We start from the raw sequence: 18,357 nt of genomic DNA, 5'->3' as shown, positions 1-18,357 counted from the left end.
TAAAAAAAAAAAAGAAAAGGAAAAAAAGAAAATTTTCTGTTTTGGTCTGAGAAGATACTTGATATGACTTCAACTTTTAAAAATTTGTTGAGACTTGTGGCCTAATATATATTCTATTCTGGAGAATGCTGCATGTGCTGATAAGAAGCATGTACATTCTGCAACTGTTAGATGAAGTGTTTTGTGAATATCTGGGAGTTCCATTAGGTATAAAGTGTAGTTTAAATGCTCCAATTTTTTTTGTTGTTGATTTTCTTTCTAGATGATGTCTGTGCAATACTGAGAGTGGGGTTGTGAAGTCCCCAGTTGTTACTGTATTGGAGTCTATCTCTCTCTTTAGAGCTACCAATATTTGCTTAATATATCTAGGTGCTGCAGTGTTGGGTGTATATATATTTAGAATTGCTCTACAGTCTTGTTGAATTGATCCCTTTATCATTATATAATTACCTCTTCGTCTGTTTCTACCGTTTTTGACCTAAAGTCTATTTTACATAGGTATAGCTATTTCTGCTCATTTTTTGTTTCTGTTTGCAGGGAATATCTCTCTACCCCTTTATTTTCAGTTTATGTTTGTCTTTACAGGTGAACTGCATTTTTTGTAGGTAGTGTGTAGTTAACTTATGGTTTTTTAAGTCCGTTTTGCCAGTCCATATCTTTTATGTGGGAAATTTATTTACATTCACAGTTATTATTGATACATGGAGATTATTCCTGTCATTTTGTCAGTTGTTTTCTGGTTGGTTTTCTGTAGTGTTAATGTTTGACTCCTTTCTCTTTGTCATTTGTGTATCTGGTTTTCCAGTGAGTTTTATACTTTCATGTGTTTTTATCATGGTAGATACTGACTTTCAAGTGCAGGACTCCTGTAAGTACTTACTTTGTTTGTTTTTGAGACAAGATCTGGCTCTATCACCCAAGCTAGAGTGCAGGGGCACAGTCTCGGCTCACTGCAACTTCTACTTCCCAGGCTCAAACCATCTTCCCTCAGCCTCCCAAGTAGCTGGGACTACTGGTGCACACCACCATGCCCGGCTAACTTTCGTATTTTTTTAGAAACGAGGTTTCGTCATGTTTCCCAGTCTGGTCTCAAACTCCTGAGCTTAAGAGATCTGCCCGCCTCGGCCTCCCGAAGTGTTGGGATTACAGGCACCCGGCCTAAGCATTTCTTTTTATTTTTTCTTTTCTTTTCTTTTTTTTTTGAGACAGAGTCTCGCTCTGTCGCCCAGGCTGGAGTGCAGTGGCATGATCTTGGCTCACTGCAAGCTCCGCCTCCGGGTTCACGCCATTCTCCTGCCTCAGCCTTGGGAGTAGCTGGGACTACAGGCGCCTGCCACCACGCCCGGCTAATTATGTGTATTTTTAGTAGAGATGGGGTTTCACCGTGTTAGCCAGGATGGTCTCGATCTCCTGACCTCGTGATCCTCCCACCTTGGCCTCTCAAAGTGCTGGGATTACAGGCATGAGCCACAGCGCCTGGCCAGCATTTCTTATATGGCTGGTTTAGTGGTGATTAATTTCCTCAGTTTTTCCTTATCTAGGAAAGACTTTATCTTTCATTTTATTTTTTAAAATTTATTTACCTGTTTTTTAATTAAAAAAAATTTATATATATTTATTTTTTATTTTCTAAAAAAGAGATGTCTTGCTATGCTTCCCAGGCTGGAGTGCAGTGGCTGTTTACAGGCACAATTATGGTGCACTGCAGTATCAAACTCCTGGGCTCAACTTGTCCTCCTGCCTCATCCTTCAGGTAGCTAGACCTCAGTCACACTCTACCATGCCTGGCTTTGCATTCTTTTTTTTTTTTTTTTTTTTGATGTTGTGTTGCCCAGGCTGGAGTGCAGTGGTATGATCTCGGCTCACTACAACCTCTGCCTCCCAGGTTCAAGCGATTCTCCTGCCTCAGCCTCCTGAGTAACTGAGATTACAGGTGCACACCACCACGCCCTGCTAATTTTTGTATTTTTAATAGAGGCCGGGTTTCATGATGTTGGCCAGGCTGGTCTCGAACTCCTGACCTCAACTGATCCACCCGCCTCGGCCTCCAAAGCGCTGGGATTACAGGCATGAGCCACTGTGCCCAACTGGTTCTCAGTTTTTTCATTGTCAGTTTAGTATTCAGTTTTCTTGGTCTTCTAACTTATTTACCACTCATCCAAATGATTTCTAGCTTTCAAAATTTTATGTTTTGTCTCTTCTCTTATTCTCGTCTTTGTTGCTTTCCATTTAAAACAAAAGCCTTTAAAAATTCACCTTTTGGTCAGGTGCAGTGGCTTACGCCTGCAATCCTAGCACTTTGGGAGGCAGAGGTGGGTATATCACTTCAGCTCAGGAGTTCAAGACCAGTCTGGGCCCAGCTTGCATTCATTTTTTTAACAATAGTTTCACTGTGTATGGTATTTTTATCGGGCAGTGTTTTTTTCTTTCAGCATTTTGAATATATCATCTAATTCTCTCCTGGCCTATGATGTTTGTCTTAAAAAATCTGCTGTTAAGACTGATGGAGATTCCTTTATATGTAACTTGATGCTTGTCCTTGCTGTTTTTAGGATTCTCTTTGTCTTTTGACTTTTGATAGTTTGACTATAAAGTACTTTGGTGAAGATCTTTTTGGGTTGACTCTATTTAGGCTTTTTCATTCTTTTTTCTCTTTTTTTAATGTGACTGGCTTATGAAATTCTATATTCTGTTTCATCTAGTCTAACACTGAAGCTCTTGACTGGATTTTTTATTTCATTTATTGAATTCTTTAGTTCTATGATTTTTGTTTAGTTCTTTTTTATGATATCTCTTTGTTGAATACCTCATTTAGATGATGAATTGTTCTCCTATTTTGTTTATATTGTCCACTTATGTTCTCTTGTATCTCACTAAACTTTCTAGATATCATTATGTTGAATTATTTTCAGACCTTTCATATTTTCTTTTCATTGGGATGTGTTACTGGAGAATTATTGTGTCCCTTTGGAGGTGTCATATTTCCTTACTTTCTCATGTTTCTTGTGTCTTTACATTGATATCTTTGCATCTGGTATAACAATAACTTCTTCCAGTTTTGTAGATAGCTTTCATAGGGAAAGACATTTTCCTACAGATATATGCATAACGTTGGTTGGGTAGGGTGCTTTGGCTTTGATCCTGGGTGCATGCAATAATATGTAGTCTCTATATGATTTCTTTGGCTATAATCAATGTCAGTGGGATCTGTCTGGTTCCTCAGTGGCTTTGACTGAAGTTGTTAGTGGAGGCTGTGGCAAGGCTTTGCTGGGGATGGGGATGCCATGCAGGCTCCAGTGGTGGCAGTGATGGACCAGCTATGCTGGTTCTTGAGTCCCCAGGAGGTGTATGCAGATACTAGCAGTGGTAGGTTCAGGTGGCTGGGCCTTGGGCCTCCCAGCAGCTTGTTTTAGTGCTGCTGGAGGCAGCAGTGGGCTGGGCAGGCGGGTGGGTCTTTCAGTTCTTGAGTGGCATGTGTGGCATTGGCAGTAGCAGGAGCAGCAGTATGCCAATCTTGGGTCCCCAAGCGGTGTACATGAGTGCCATTGGTGAAAGCATAGGGCTGGGCAATCCAGTGTTCAGGTCCCCAGTTTGTGTGCATGGGTGGGTGCCAGCAGTGGTAGCAACAGGTTGTTCAGGTCAGTCGCTAGCCCCCAGGAGGCAGGCATGGGCAGTAAACAGAGCAGGCTCGTTTTTCAAGTCCCTGGAGGCCTGTACAAGCAGTGGTGGGTGGGGCAGGCTTTTCCTCAGGCCCCTGGATGGTCTGCACAGGTGCTGTCTGTGGCAGGTGGGGCAGGTTGATACCCAGGCTCCTAGATTGCATGCTTGTGTATCTGCAAGAGTGGCAGTGGCTGTGGAGATAATTTTGTCTTTGCTTGCCTGTTGCAACCTAATTTACAATAAGAAAGTTTAATTCATTTTGCATTATTGCCTAAAGTGTCCAAAGCTCTCTGGTACATAGTACAGATTCCTGAGACTGGCATTAACTGAAGCTTTAGATCCCAGTTCCCAGCCAGGTACAACCACCAGGCATGCTGCCATAGTCCTTAAAATACATTTCTAATAGTACTCTTAAGGAACAAACAAACAAGCAAACATTAATAATATTACTGTTTTCTTTTTCAGGTCACGTATCAGTTGAAAATTCTTACAACAGCATTATTTTCTGTGTCTATGCTTAGTAAAAAATTGGGTGTATACCAGTGGCTGTCCCTAGTAATTTTGATGACAGGAGTTGCTTTTGTACAGGTAACTATTCAAGATAAGTATATTTTTGTATCTTTATCGTGGTTTCAAAACCTTATTTATTTTGTGTGGAGAATATGGTTCTATTGCTTGTTGAAGCCAGCAAATGTTATTCACCACAACTAACATATGTTTTGAGGGCTTCCTTTATGTGACATACTACATTGGGAGTATAAGTAATACAGAGGAATTAATCAAAATAAAATTATATTACCTACATAAATGAACATTCTAATTAGGGAAATAAGACACTGCATTTTAAAGAAATGCAGTTGATTTTTGCTGGATATCTGTAGCATTTGAGATTATTAGCCACTCCCTTTTTATTTGTTATCAGCTTCACAATACTATTTTTTCCTGATTCTTTTATCTTTCTAATGATTCCTTGTTGGTTTTCTTCATAGGGATCTCTTCTGTGAGACTCCCTTTAAATACTGGGGTTGCTTGCAGGTTTGTTATTTCTTCTAAGGTATACCTTTATTTTTGGAGATTTCATCTATTCTGGGGGATGTGTTAATTTTAATTTTTTTTTTACTTTTAAAAAAAATTTATATAGAGACGGGGTCTCACTGTGTTTCCCAGGCTAGTCTCAAACTTCTGGGCTGAAGTGATCATTCTGCCTCAGCCTCCCAAAGTGTTAGATGTGAGCCACCGCACCTGGCCTTATTATTTATTATGATTATTATGATTTTTAGTCCTCAGTGATACTTGTTCTGATGGAAGGTTTTATTAATACTTATATCCTGATAATTCCTCAGTTCATGTCATCACTTTCCCTGAAGTGTGGTGTTCATGTCATGAATACATTTTTAATTTTTTTTTTGAGATGGAGTCTCGCTTTGTCCTAGGTTGGAAGGCAGTGGTACAATCTCAGCTCAATGCACCCTCCACCTCCCAGGTTCAAGCGATTCTCCTGCCTCAGCCTTCCAAGTAGCTGGGATTACAGGTGCCTGCCACCACGCCTGGCTAATTTTTTGTATTTTTTAGTAGAGATGGGCTTTCACTGTGTTGGCCAGGCTGGTCTCGAACTCTTGACCTCGTGATCCACCCGCCTCGGCCTCCTAAAGTGCTAGGATTACAGGCGTGAGCCAACGTGCCCAGGCTAATATTTTTAATATTTATTTTAAATGAGTATTACAAAAGTATAAGTGGCGTATCAAATTCCTATTTTCATAAATATTGCTTAGGGTAAGCTAAAGTAGGCATTGTTTCAAACAGTAAGGTATTTTAAATTAGAAAGTTATTAATAGTTCAGGTGGAACATGAGTTTGACAAAACCATGAAAATGATAGGCAAATAACTGAAGCTTCAGAAACACAGACCTATAGGATAAAGCTCAGAGTGATTAGTGTGACACACTGGACCTTCTGAAATGCACCTACAGTTCCAGACTCATTTCTGCTGCTGCATACTTCACACTCTGAATTGCTATAGCTGAGCTGCTTGTAGGGGCTATTTTGCACAACTGAGCCTTTATCCGTTCTTTCTCTTGTGCCTACAATGCCTTCTTCCCTTTCTTTGCCTGGCTAACTCCTACCTTTAAGACTCAGTTGAGGCATAACATCACAGGTATAACATTTATGCCTTCTTCTCTACCACCATAGTACTTTGTACGTATCTTTTCCAAAGTACTTATATTATAGGTAAATGCTCATTTGTATGTCTGTTTACCCCTACAACTTAAATTCCTAGAAGGCAGCAGCTGTGTTTCACTGCTCCTTCCATTCATAGTGCCTAATTAGCAAGACTCAAAACACAGTTTAAGATCAGGAAAAACAAATGATATTTGTTTTTACATGATTAGTTGTCAACTGATTTTATAGCCTGTAAGTACAGATGACTCCTGGGAAATCTTCAAGGATGATATTGGAGTTAAATTAGGTGTTGAAAGGTAATAATTATAATGAAATTTGCATACTGAGTACTTATGTGCCAGGTGCCCCACTTGGTGGTTATCCTTTATAATCTCATGTTATACCCAACTGTTTAAGGTAGATATATTATTCTTCCCAACTTACAAAGGAGTTATTGAGGCTCAGAGAGGTTAATGAAATTGCTTATGATCCCAATCTAGTAGTGGCAGAGCCAGAACCAAATCTCCTTAAAACTTTTCACTATTTGTGTTTCAGTAGGTTGGAAACAGCAGAAAAAGTATTACATAAAAGGTACGTTAAAAAAAAAATACAGATATTGATCTGTGGATAAGCACAAGATAAGTTAAGGAGTGATAGTAGTCTTTTTTGATTGGAACAAATAATTGACAAAGATACGGTGAGAGATGAAATTACAAAATACACATTGGTCCTAGATTATATGTGGTCTTCAGTATTGAGCCAGGAGGTTAGGCTTGACTGCTTTTGGCTGTAAGGCCTCACTGGAGAGTTGGAAGGGAGAGAGGCATATCAGAGAACTCCTATAGGCATGCAGGGCAGATTGATGGGGAGAAAGACTGAAGGAATGGAGAGGAATTAGAAAGCATGACAATGACCTAAACTGTCAGGTTAATGGGATTGGAATGTCCCACAGCAGTGATGTAAGAGTTGTTCCAAGGGAAGAATCAGTATGAGTGTTAGACTAATAAATATCAAAGAGAATGGAGAGCAAGGAGATTAAGAAACTTAAGTTTGAATAGTGGCATTTTTAATAGATACAAAGGTATCAAAAGGTATGTTTGCTTTGAAGAGGGATGGGTACATTTTAGTCACATTGGCTTTGAGAAGATAAGTTTCTGGATAGCAGCAACTGAAAATTTTGGACTTGAGCTCAGAAGAGATGCCAGTGCTTCTGTGAATCAGCTCTCCAGGGTAGAGGGGATTCCTATAAATACGCTGTAGCACTACACTGTCCAGTAGGGTAGCCACAAGCTATATGTAGCTATTTAAATTTAATTAGTTAAAATTAAATTAAAATTTCAGTTCCTTGGTCGCAATACCCACATTTCAAGTTCTCAGTAGCCACTTAAAGATAGTGATGACCCTATTGAGGGTGAAGATACAGAACATTTCCATCATCGAAAGGGTCTGTTGACTAGAATAAATATAAAGATTGGAGAAGAGAACACGGAAAAGAGCAGGTCATTTCAAGAGGTAAGGAATGAGTAGTCAGTAGTGTTAATTCTGTGGTGAAGGCAAGTTGAATAGAAAATGAACAATTTTATTATTAAAAATTAGTTAACATGTTGATTGAAAAGTCTTTGGTAGCTATGAAAAGTACAGTTTCAGAAGGAAAAATGGTTTTAAGAAGTTCAGCTACGTTGGATGTGATGGCTCACACACACCCACAATCCTAGCACTTTGGGAGGCCAAGGCAGGCAGATTGCTTGAGCCCAGGAGTTTGAGACCATCCTGGGCAACATGGCAAAACCCTGTCTCTACAAAAAATACAGAAATTAACTGAGTGTGATTGTGTGCAGCTGTAGTCCCAGCTACTGGGGAAGGTAAGGTGGATCACCTGAGCCCAGGGAGTTTGAGGCTGCAGTGAGCTGTTATCATGCACTGCACTCCAGTTGGGGTGACAGAGTGGGACCATGTCTCAAAAAAAGAAGTCCAGCTAATAGAAGATCAAACTGAGGAGGGAAGAAATAGATGCAAAAGAAAATTTAACAGTAGTTATAGGATATCAATTGATTAGATTAAGGGTAACATCTAAGCCGGGGGTACCATCCCTGGTGCAATGATCCTGGAGTCCCTTCCAACACATTTCATTTTCCAGTGTCTTGTACTCAGAGTTTTCCTTCACTGTCTGATGGACTATCTTTTCCTGACAGTGTTTGAGGTTCACCTCCCAACAGCTTCCCTTTATTATGCTTGATTTAGCACACCACTTTCCAGCTGATCTCTACTTTTGCTGATACAGCAGAGGGGATGTGAGATTCTCCTCCTTTCTTCTACCTATATTTGAGATGGTGCTTTTTAATAAATTAAACTTTAAGGAATTATCTCAAGGTAACATTGGTCTCTGTAAGAGATGAAATGGAAAATATTTATTATTTCTAAGGTACTTTTTGAAATTATAAGTTGTAATAGTAATATATTATCACTGTGAGGAAAAAAATCAAATGATTGTAAGGTTTTATGTTTAAAGCTCTCCTTTGCAATCCCAAAAATGATATTGGTTGCATTTTTAAGTTATGGTCTAAGAGTGGGCTCTCAATATGTTTATGTAAAATGTTATAGGAATTAAACTGCAATTTTCCTTTTCTTCTTATTTAGTGGCCCTCAGATTCTCAGCTTGACTCTAAGGAACTGTCAGCTGGTTCTCAGTTTGTAGGACTCATGGCAGTTCTCACAGCATGTTTTTCAAGTGGCTTTGCTGGGGTTTACTTTGAGAAAATCTTAAAAGAAACAAAACAATCAGTTTGGATAAGAAATATTCAGCTTGGTAAGTTTTAAATGTTTTCTCGTATTATTTTTAAAAGTGATTATATTGTTATATGTAGAGATGTCTATACGTCTTTAAATAAATGAGCCTTGCATAAAATCTGCTATTGATCCAAATATCTGGCAATGTTCTTGTCTTTTAAAACATTTTATTTTAAATGAACACCTTTTATTTAAGAATATGGAAAACTTAGATCTGTGACATAAAGGTATATGTAGCCCATTTCTGTCTTCACTATTTAGAGCCTTAGTAACTTTATCCTTGGTTGCCACTTCTTTCCCAGAAGGTTTTGCACATAACTTACATGTTTTATTCCTGGAAAGGATGATCAAGATAATTAAGGAAGTTTGAAATGATGATTTTTTTGTCCCTGTTTTAAGATCTTTTTTTTTTGAGATGGGATGTCGCTCTTTTTGCCCAGGCTGGAGTGCAGTGGCACGATCTGAGCTCACTGCTTGGGTTCAAGTGATTTTCTTGCCTCCGCCTCTAGAGTAGCTGGGACTACAGGTGCCCACCACCATGCCTAGCTAATTTTTGTATTTTTAGTAGAGATGGGGTTTTACCATGTTGGCCAGGCTGGTCTTGAACTCCTGACCTCAGGTGATCCACCCAAAAGCGCTATAGTCCCAAAGCGCGCTGGGACTATAGGCATGAGCCACCATGCCTGGCCTCTGTTTTAAAATCTTATGTGCCGTTTTATTTTAAAATGTTATGTTTTAGCTCTTAAATACTGCAGCATTTTTCTAACTGAAGGTAAATAGTTTAAAAGAAAAAAATCTCTTATATTGAAACCTTTGAACAAATATTTAAACTTCTTTTAGTATTATAATATTTAAATCCCCCTACGAAGATTCCAGCATTTAGTATTCCTGGCATACATTCATTTTGGATGATGTCATATAGAACTGCCCATGTGAAAAGCAGCTCATCTGCAAATCAACACATTCTATTTTAAGCTTTTGTCCTTGTGACTTTGAGGTTTACCTTTGAAACCACTATTTTTTTTTTTCTGTCCATATACCATTTTATACATGAGGAAACTAAAGTGCAGAGGTTAAATAACTTGCCCAAGCTCACATTACTGGTAAGTAGTGGACTCAGTATTTGAATCCAGGTAGTGTGGCTCTGTTGCACCATGTCTATCTTGATCAGCAGTCATACAGGCCCCTCTAGGCCCTAAATTGTCTGGACTCCTAATGGCCTGTATTTTATGTCAAATCTTCCAAATTTTATTACAGTTCATCCTTCCAGCTGTTTTCAAGTAATGTAATAACAGATTGCACCTTCATTTTAATCACATAGGATTTCTTTAAGTTTCTCTGCAAAATTTGTAGAAATGTGTCTTTTTTTTTTTCATAAGAACATTCAAGGTAAATATTTTTAAAGCAAAATTTTATTAGCTTCTTTCGTTTGTCTAGAGAAAGTAAGCTCACAGGCATGAAAAGCGTTAAGCAGTTTAATTCAATCTTTCAGAAATAATGTGTCTATAGCAGAGGGGTTAAGAATACTTAGTTTTGAAATCAGACCACTCAAATCCTGATTTCATCACTTACCACCTATGTGACCTTAGGGAAGTTACTTCTTTCTCTGCTTCACTTTCCTCATCTGCAAAATGTTCTAAATTTTACTACCTATCTCATATATTACTATGAGGATTAAATGAAATTACTACATGTGAAGTGTTTAGAATAAAGTGTCTAGGCCAGGTGTGGTGGCTCACACCTGTAATCCCAGCACTTTGGAAGGCTGAGGCTGGCGGATCACTTGAGGTCAGGAGTTCAAGACCAGCCTGGCCAACATGATGAGACCCCATTTCTACTAAAAATACAAAAATTAGCCAGGCATGGTGGTAGGCATCTGTAATCCCAGCTACTCTGGAGGCTGAGGCAGGACAATAGCTTGAACCTGGGAGGCAGAGGTTGCAGTGAGCCAAGAATAAAGTGTCTTACGTATAGTGAGCACTAATAAATGTCAACTATTTATATAAAATACAATATCAGAGAAAAAGAAATAATCAAGGTTTGTGTGATTTGCCTAAACTTTTCTTGAATTGTAAGATAAAAATGGAAGACATATCAGAATTCATGGTTCTAATGTGCTTCATGGATTTCTTATTATTTGGTGACCTCATAAGCTCTAATGCTCATAGAAAAAAAATGGTAACAGGCTTAACGTTTTTGAAAAGATACTTAAATAATTGCTTATCACAATTCAAAATTATAAGAACAAATTAAAACAATGTAATAGCATTTTTCAAACATCAAATTGTCAAAGATTAACATGATAAGATGCAATTTTAGCTAGAGAATAGAGAAGCAGGAACTCTATTACCTATTGTTCCTAGGAGTATAGATTGATATAACCATGTTGGATTTCAATTTGGGAATATTTGGTATATTTGCTAAAATTTTAAATATGTGTAGGCTGTAATGTAAGAATTCCAAGTCTGGATAAGGATCTATCCTATAAGAGCACAAAGATAAGTAGTGTGAGCACCAGTAGTGTGAGCTTGGGCAAGTTATGTAACCTCTTTATGCTTTAGTTTCTTCATCTATAAAATAGACATCTACCTCATAGTGTTGTATATTAGTTAACATACAGGAAGCACTTAGAATAATTCCTGTTACATGCTGATACATACATATTTGCTATTATAATCCATACAAAGGAATATTATGCAACTATTAGAATGCAGTAGACCTGTTCATGCTGACATGTATGACATGTATGTATCCTTCTATAATGTATACTTTTTTGGTAATTACGAAGTCTTACTTTCATAAATTAAAAAACTTTACTGGATGTGGTGGCTTGTGCTTCTAATCCCGGATACTTGGGAGGCTGAGATGGGAGGATTGCTTGAGAACCAGGAGTTTGAGATCTGAGCAACATAGTGAGACCCTGTTTCTTAAAAAAAAAAATATATATGTGTAAGGCTGGATGCGGTGGCTCACGCCTGTAATCCCAGCACTTTGAGAGGCTGAGGCAGGTGGATTGTTTGAGCTTAGGAATTGGAGACCAGACCGAGCAACACTACAAAACTCTGTACAGAAAACAATAACAACAACAAAAAAACAAAAATTAGCCAGGTGTGGTAGCATGTGCCCATGGTCCAAGCTACTTGGGAGGCTGAGGTGGGAGGATCACGTGAGTCCAAGAAGTCAAGGCTGCAGTGAGTTGTGATTGTGCCTCTGCACTCCAGCCTGCTGAGTGACAGAGTAAAATATTGTCTCAAAATATACTATGTTATATATAAAACTCTTCTGATGGTGTTTTTTATATGTGTGTGTATATATATACACACACGTACATATTTTATATATATAATACCATCATATAAAATACCATCAGATGTGTTTTGGAAATTATATGCCAGCATTAATTTCATGTTTGAAATTAGACATTAAAAGGATAGAGCTGACTTAAATGGAATTTTAGAGCATTTCACATCCTTTTCACTTCCTTTCTATTGTGGAATACTTTGATTAGTTATGACTTCATTTTTAAAAATTGCTTTACCCTTGCACTCTTTAACTGCATATATTTCAAAGGCTACCCATAAAAAGCGGTCCCTGTCAGCATGAATTTCTTTATTTATAGCCTAGCAATGCTTCCGGGAATCTCTTATTCCAATAGTCATGTGATAGACTATGTTTTTGAGGGGAGATTCAATATGAACAAGACAGTTTCTGCTCTTACCAAGTTGACTTTCTCTAACAGTGAAGCTTCAGTAACACAGAATCTAATGTTTTCTATGACTGTTTCTTAGCTGTGATTTTTTGGATATTAATTATTAGTTATACTTTCAAAACAAAACTTTATTTATTTACTTTCTAGAGACAGTCTCGCTGTTTTGCTCAGACTGGAATGCAATGGTAGAATCATAGCTCACTGTAACCTCAAACTTCTGGGCTCAAGTGATCGTCCCACCTCAGCCACCTGATTAGCTAGGACTACAGGCGTGTACCACCACACCTAGCTAATTTTAACATTTTTTTGTAGAGATAGAGTCTTGCTTCATTGCCTGGGCGGGTCTTAAACTCCTGGGCTCAAATGATTCTCCTGCTTTGCCCTCCCATAGTGCTGGGATTTCAGGCGTGAGCCACTGTGCCCACTCTCGAAACTTCTTAATAAGGAAAAATGTTGTACTTCCTGCCTGAGCTTTTATATTTGTATGTACCAGTGTGAATATATGAAAATCTAGATCTAGCAAGAGGAAGGTGGAAGAACAATGATATATTCCAAATGTGAGCAATTTGCACATATTTGAATGGGCTAGCCATGTAATCATCTAATTTGTGCATTGTATTATTTTTGTGCTCCAAAGTTGATAATGTTTGTTATTTTTTATATTCTGTCTTTGTCTTTTTACATTTGTATGTCTTTGTCTTATAGTCATAAACTAAGTATACTTTTGTTAAGTATACAAAACCAAGTAAAGATTTAAAAAAAAATCTAATTTTGGCTGGGCGTGTGCCTCACACCTGTCACTCTGTGAGGCCGAGGCAGGTGGATCACGAGGTCAGGAGATCGAGACCATCCTGGCTAACACAGTGAAACCCCGTCTCTATTAAAAATACAAAAAATTAGCCAGGCATGGTGGCAAGCACCTGTAGTCCCAGCTATTCAGGAGGCTGAGGCAGGAGAATTGCTTGAACCTGGGAGGCGGAGGTTACAGTGAGCCGAGATCACACCACTGCACTCCAGCCTGGAACAGAGCAAGACTCCGTCTCAAAAAAAAAAAAAAGAAAGTAATCTAATTTTATCAAAAAGAAAAAGTTAAGTATAAAATTATTTAGAATGTCAGTGGAAAAAATATTTCTCTTCAGAAAAACTAAATGATATATCATGTAGACTTTACTTTTTTTTAGGTTTCTTTGGAAGTATATTTGGATTAATGGGTGTATACATTTATGATGGAGAACTGGTATCAAAGAATGGATTTTTTCAGGGATATAACCGACTGACCTGGATAGTAGTTGTTCTTCAGGTAAAGCATTTAAAGTCTTAGATTTAATGTTAATAAACTCTATTTTAATATAGAGAATCAAAGTAGCTCCTGATATGCTGATGTGAGGGGAAAAGGTCACTACTGTTAGTGCTCTCGTATCTAGTTTATTCAAGGAAGTTAGAATAGAAGTGATCTTAATGCTGTAATGAAATCTTATTTTGAAAAGGGATCTTTAATGAACTTTGTGGTATTTAAATGTAACATAATGAAAATACGGGTTTAAGAATAAAAGAGCTGAAGGTTAAGGCAAATATCACTTTGGATTTTTCTATAAGTCTTATCATTGTACAGGAAGTCTGGGTCAGCCATTAAGACCCAAGAAGCAGATCTGGATATTTAATTGTGACAATTCATAGCCTCATATTGTAGTTACATATTGGAAAACGTCTGTCAAATTCAGTTTATATATAGCTTGGAATTGTTCAAGGGTTGAGTAATTAATTACATCTTTAAAAAATACATATGGAGAATTTTAGAGGATATAAAAATGAAGACACAAGTCACTATCCTTAGAGCCTCCTATTCTTCTAGAGATATTTGAAGCCTAAGAAGCAAGGCTCCAGAAAGGAAGGTGAAGGTGGCAAAGAATAGTTGCGTTGTTTTTATTTTTATTTTTTTGAGACGGAGTCTCACTCTGTTGCCCGGGCTGGAGTGCAGTGGCCGGATCTTAGCTCACTGCAAGCTCCGCCTCCCGGGTTTATGCCATTCTCCTGCCTCAGCCTCCCAAGTAGCTGGGATTACAGGCGCCCGCCAACTCACCCGGCTAGTTTTTTTTTTGTGTATTTCTTAGTAGAGACGGGGTTTCACCGTGTTAGCCAGGATGGTCTTGATCTCCTGACCTCGTGATCCACCCATCTCGGCCTCCCAAAGTGCTGGGATTACAGACTTGAGCCACCGCGCCCGGCCAGGATAGTTGTGTTTTAAAAGCAGGTAGGATACTTCTGTTTTTATTTGTTTATTTGTTTATTTTTTTTGAGATGGAGTCTAGCTCTGTCACCAGGCTGGAGTGCAGTGGCGCGATCTTGTGTCACTGCAACCTCCTCTTCCCAGGTTCAAGTGATTCTCCTGCCTCAGCCTCCTGAGTAGCTGGGATTACAGGCATGTGCCACCACGCCCAGCTAATTTTTGTATTTTTAGTAGAGACGGGGTTTCATCATGTTAGCCAGGATGATCTTGATCTCCTGACCTCGTGATCCACCCACCTTGACCTCCCAAAGTGCTGGGATTACAGGCGTGAGCCACCGCGCCCAGCCGGATACTTCTATTTTTAAGGTAGCAGAAAAGGAGACAAGGATAAGTGAAAAATTGAAAAAAATAATTAAAAGAAAATTTGAAGCGGAGATAGGGTGAGTCAAGAGAGTTTATGTATGATGTATCTTATTCCAGCAAAGAGAAGAAGCCCCCTTCCCTTAAAAAGGGGCTGAAGATATGAGAAAAATAAAAAATGTTTGGTATAACTGGTATGAAGGATTCAATAGGGAGTAAACAGATGAATGACAACATTGCCAAAAAATATTGGGACTGAAACATTAATTTGTAGTAAACTCAACTGGCATAATTTATGACTTTCTGTAAATAAAGCTTCCATCATAGAAGAGGTGTTTTGAAAGTTGTTACAGTAGGTAACCCAGATTTGGAAAATGATAAGTAGTCTTTGGCAGAAAGCAGAACTGTGTAGTATAGTAAAACCTCATTATTAAAGTAGCTACAATTGGGAATTTGAGAGGGATTAGGTAGAAAGTTCTTTCTACAGTCTTAAAGAGCACAATTAAAATTGTGCCTTAGAAAACTTAATCTGACAGTAATAAAAGGTGGAATTGAAAGGGGAGAAACTATAGGAAAAAAGTCAAATTACGAGGCTATTGAAAGGCTGTAAAATGACCCTGATTACTAATTTTACTCAAAAGTAAAAATCTTTCACTATTTAAAGTGACCAGTCCTCTCACGTTTGTCCAAACAAGTGATGTTTAATTACTAAATTGAATAATGATAGACATTTTATTTGCAATATGGTCAAACTCCATTATAACAAACTGCAGATTATCCTGGTAGTTACTTTTATTAAATGCCTTTTGAAATAAGAGGGCTATTGAACAAAACCTGTAAGTCTATTTGTTGTGAAAGATGTTTAAAATCAATCCCTTACTATAATGGGATTGAATTTGTAGGACAAAAGCTTAAAGCTTTATTAAATAATGAAATTGTTTTGAAATGCAGTTTTAATGTGTGTTTTAAAAAATATTTTTTTAAAACTTCTGCAGGCACTTGGAGGCCTTGTAATAGCTGCTGTTATTAAGTATGCAGATAATATTTTAAAAGGATTTGCAACCTCTTTATCGATAATATTATCAACATTGATCTCCTATTTTTGGCTTCAAGATTTTGTGCCAACCAGGTAAAATATTCTTTTCTATTTTTTTAATCCCCAAAAGTATATAGAAAAATTAGAATTCTCCATAAGGTGGTCTGATAAATTTGAAGAAGCATTGAAATATAATTTTAAAAATTTATTTAACTATGTTTTAAAAATATTTCAAATTAAAGTCATGAAATAAAGTCTTCTTCTGAAAAGTTTTTTATACAAATTTGGCTGGCCATAATTTTCCCAATAAATAGATGTGAATATTTTCCCTGCAAAGTAAAAAAAAAGTGATATAAAAAAGTTAATAAGTCATATAAAGTCATAAAAATAAGTCATGTAATGACATTTTTAAAATACGGAATTTACATGACTTCCTTGAAGAAGACAGTTTATATAGAGAATGTGGCTCATGAAGAAACTCAATTAGGTGGTAGCAGGAAGAGCAGACTGGAAAGGAATTGCAGGAGGAGTTATAAGTGAGGAAGGAGACCCAGGACTCTCTAGTTTTATGGATGCTAAGGGAGGAGATAGCATCAGGAAAAATTGAGTGTAATGAATATCCATTACAGACAGCATTGAAAATTCTAGTATTTTGTTTAATTTATAATCCCAGACTAGTGGGAAGTTTTAATTGTTTCCAGGACACCACTCTTGGTTTTCCTCCAACTTTACTCTTCTCCTGATTTTCTCAACCTCTAAACTTTGGAATCTCCCAAGGATCTTTTATTTATTTATTACTTTATTATTTATATGTTTATATTTTTGAGACAGGATCTCAGTTTGTCACCCAGATTGCAGTGTAGTGGCATGGTCATAGCTCACTGCAGCTTCAAACCCCGGGGCTCAAGCAATCCTCCTGCCTCAGCCTCCCGGGTAGCTGGGACTACAGATGTGCTTTGTTGCCCAGGCTGATCTTGAACTTCTTACCTTAAGCAATCTTCCCACCTCTGCCTCTCAGAGTGGTGGGATTATAGTCATATGCCACTGCGCCGAACTCATTTGTGTTTTTGAGAATGAAATAGGATTATGGATGGAATTTGGCACTATAAAAATATAATATCCTTTTTATATTTTTATATTGAACATTGATGGTTTTAATTCTTTTCTAGCAATCTAGACAATAGGTCTGGAACATACATGTTGAGATTTGTAGTTCTTATGAGATAAAAATTTAAAAGCATTTCTGTTTTCAGCTTTGTATGGAAATGAATCACTTAGCTAGTGAGACTTAGACTAACAATGAACACTTATATCTTAATTTTGTAACCTTAATCGTATTCCCTGTTCATAAGATGAGGAAATCATATGCTTTAATGTACTTTGAGAATGTTTGCACCTTGCAGATTTTTAGATTTTACTTTAAAAATCATACCTTTTTTTTTTTTTTTTTTTTTAAAAAGAACCTTATGTAAGGCTGAGGTAATTAAATCTTTGAATTATGCAGAGAATAAACAAATAAATGAACAAGTAAGCCAACAGAGGGACAAAAGAGTAGTAGTTTGGCAATGAGATATATGCCTGCCTGTAAATTCATGTTTCTGAGGAAGTATATAAGGTTTGTTGGGTTGAAGATAGAAAGAGAAAAGACAATGATACTGCCATTATTGAATGAATGAATGAACGAACGAATGAATGAATGAATGAATATTTTGAGAATATGCTCAGGACACTCAGCCAGATGGAGAAGATGGATTCTTTTTCCTAAAATAGGTAACTAAGCCCTCTGTCTTTATGCATCTTACCTTTGTGGATAATACATTTTCAGTAATAAATCTAGTGACATTTTCTCAATCTTCATTCAATTCTATCCTAAATGTAATAATATATTTGCCTTTAGCCTCATTCCACCTCCTGAAACTGGGTTGTTTGTTTGTTTGGCTTCTCTGAAATGGTATGCCTATACTTGCCTTTCTGATTGTCCCTTTGGTAGCTTGTCAATCCTTGCTCCCTCTCTCGGCCATCTCATCCACTGCCATGTCATATCTGTCTTCTCTAGGAAGATAAGTTCAAATTTCACCTAAACTCTAGATCCCTTTATTCTATTGACTGTTAGACATCTCCATTGATACAATATCACTATTACCCACTTCCCTAAATTATTTTTCTTGTGCTTGTTATTTTGCTTATTGGTGTTACCATTCTTCCATTTAGGGTTGCTTATTCTTTTATCAAAAGTTTATTAAGTGTCTACTATGTGCCTGCTGGCCACCGTGCTAGCTCCTGGAAAAGGAGTGCATGAATGAGACACAATTTCTTGTCTTCAGGGTCATCAAGGTTTGGTGACCATCAAGTGATTGCAAAGACAGATGTGAATAAATGAATTATAACAGTATGATCGATGCAACAATGGAAGTATACA

At 37.5% G+C, this 18,357-nt stretch overlaps 1 protein-coding gene across 6 annotated transcripts in view; it reads left to right on the top strand.

Annotated features, from left to right (window-relative positions):
* SLC35A3 (solute carrier family 35 member A3) overlaps nucleotides 1–18,357 on the top strand; it is a 66,725-nt gene that overhangs the window by 30,218 nt on the left and 18,150 nt on the right. For all 6 annotated transcript variants that reach the window (XR_012090019.1, XM_073008548.1, XM_073008547.1 and 3 more), the window contains 4 exons: nucleotides 4,126–4,248; nucleotides 8,457–8,625; nucleotides 13,497–13,615; nucleotides 15,898–16,031. Coding sequence is in view for 5 of the 6 variants with exons in the window: in XM_073008548.1 (XP_072864649.1) it covers nucleotides 4,126–4,248; nucleotides 8,457–8,625; nucleotides 13,497–13,615; nucleotides 15,898–16,031 (545 nt within the window). In the remaining variant the exon portion in view is untranslated. The remainder of the gene's footprint in view (nucleotides 1–4,125; nucleotides 4,249–8,456; nucleotides 8,626–13,496; nucleotides 13,616–15,897; nucleotides 16,032–18,357) is intronic.

The sequence above is a fragment of the Chlorocebus sabaeus genome, chromosome 20, assembly GCF_047675955.1.
Source record: "Chlorocebus sabaeus isolate Y175 chromosome 20, mChlSab1.0.hap1, whole genome shotgun sequence".
In the NCBI taxonomy this organism is placed as follows: domain Eukaryota; kingdom Metazoa; phylum Chordata; class Mammalia; order Primates; family Cercopithecidae; genus Chlorocebus; species Chlorocebus sabaeus.
This window is presented reverse-complemented; position numbering and strand designations above follow the sequence as displayed.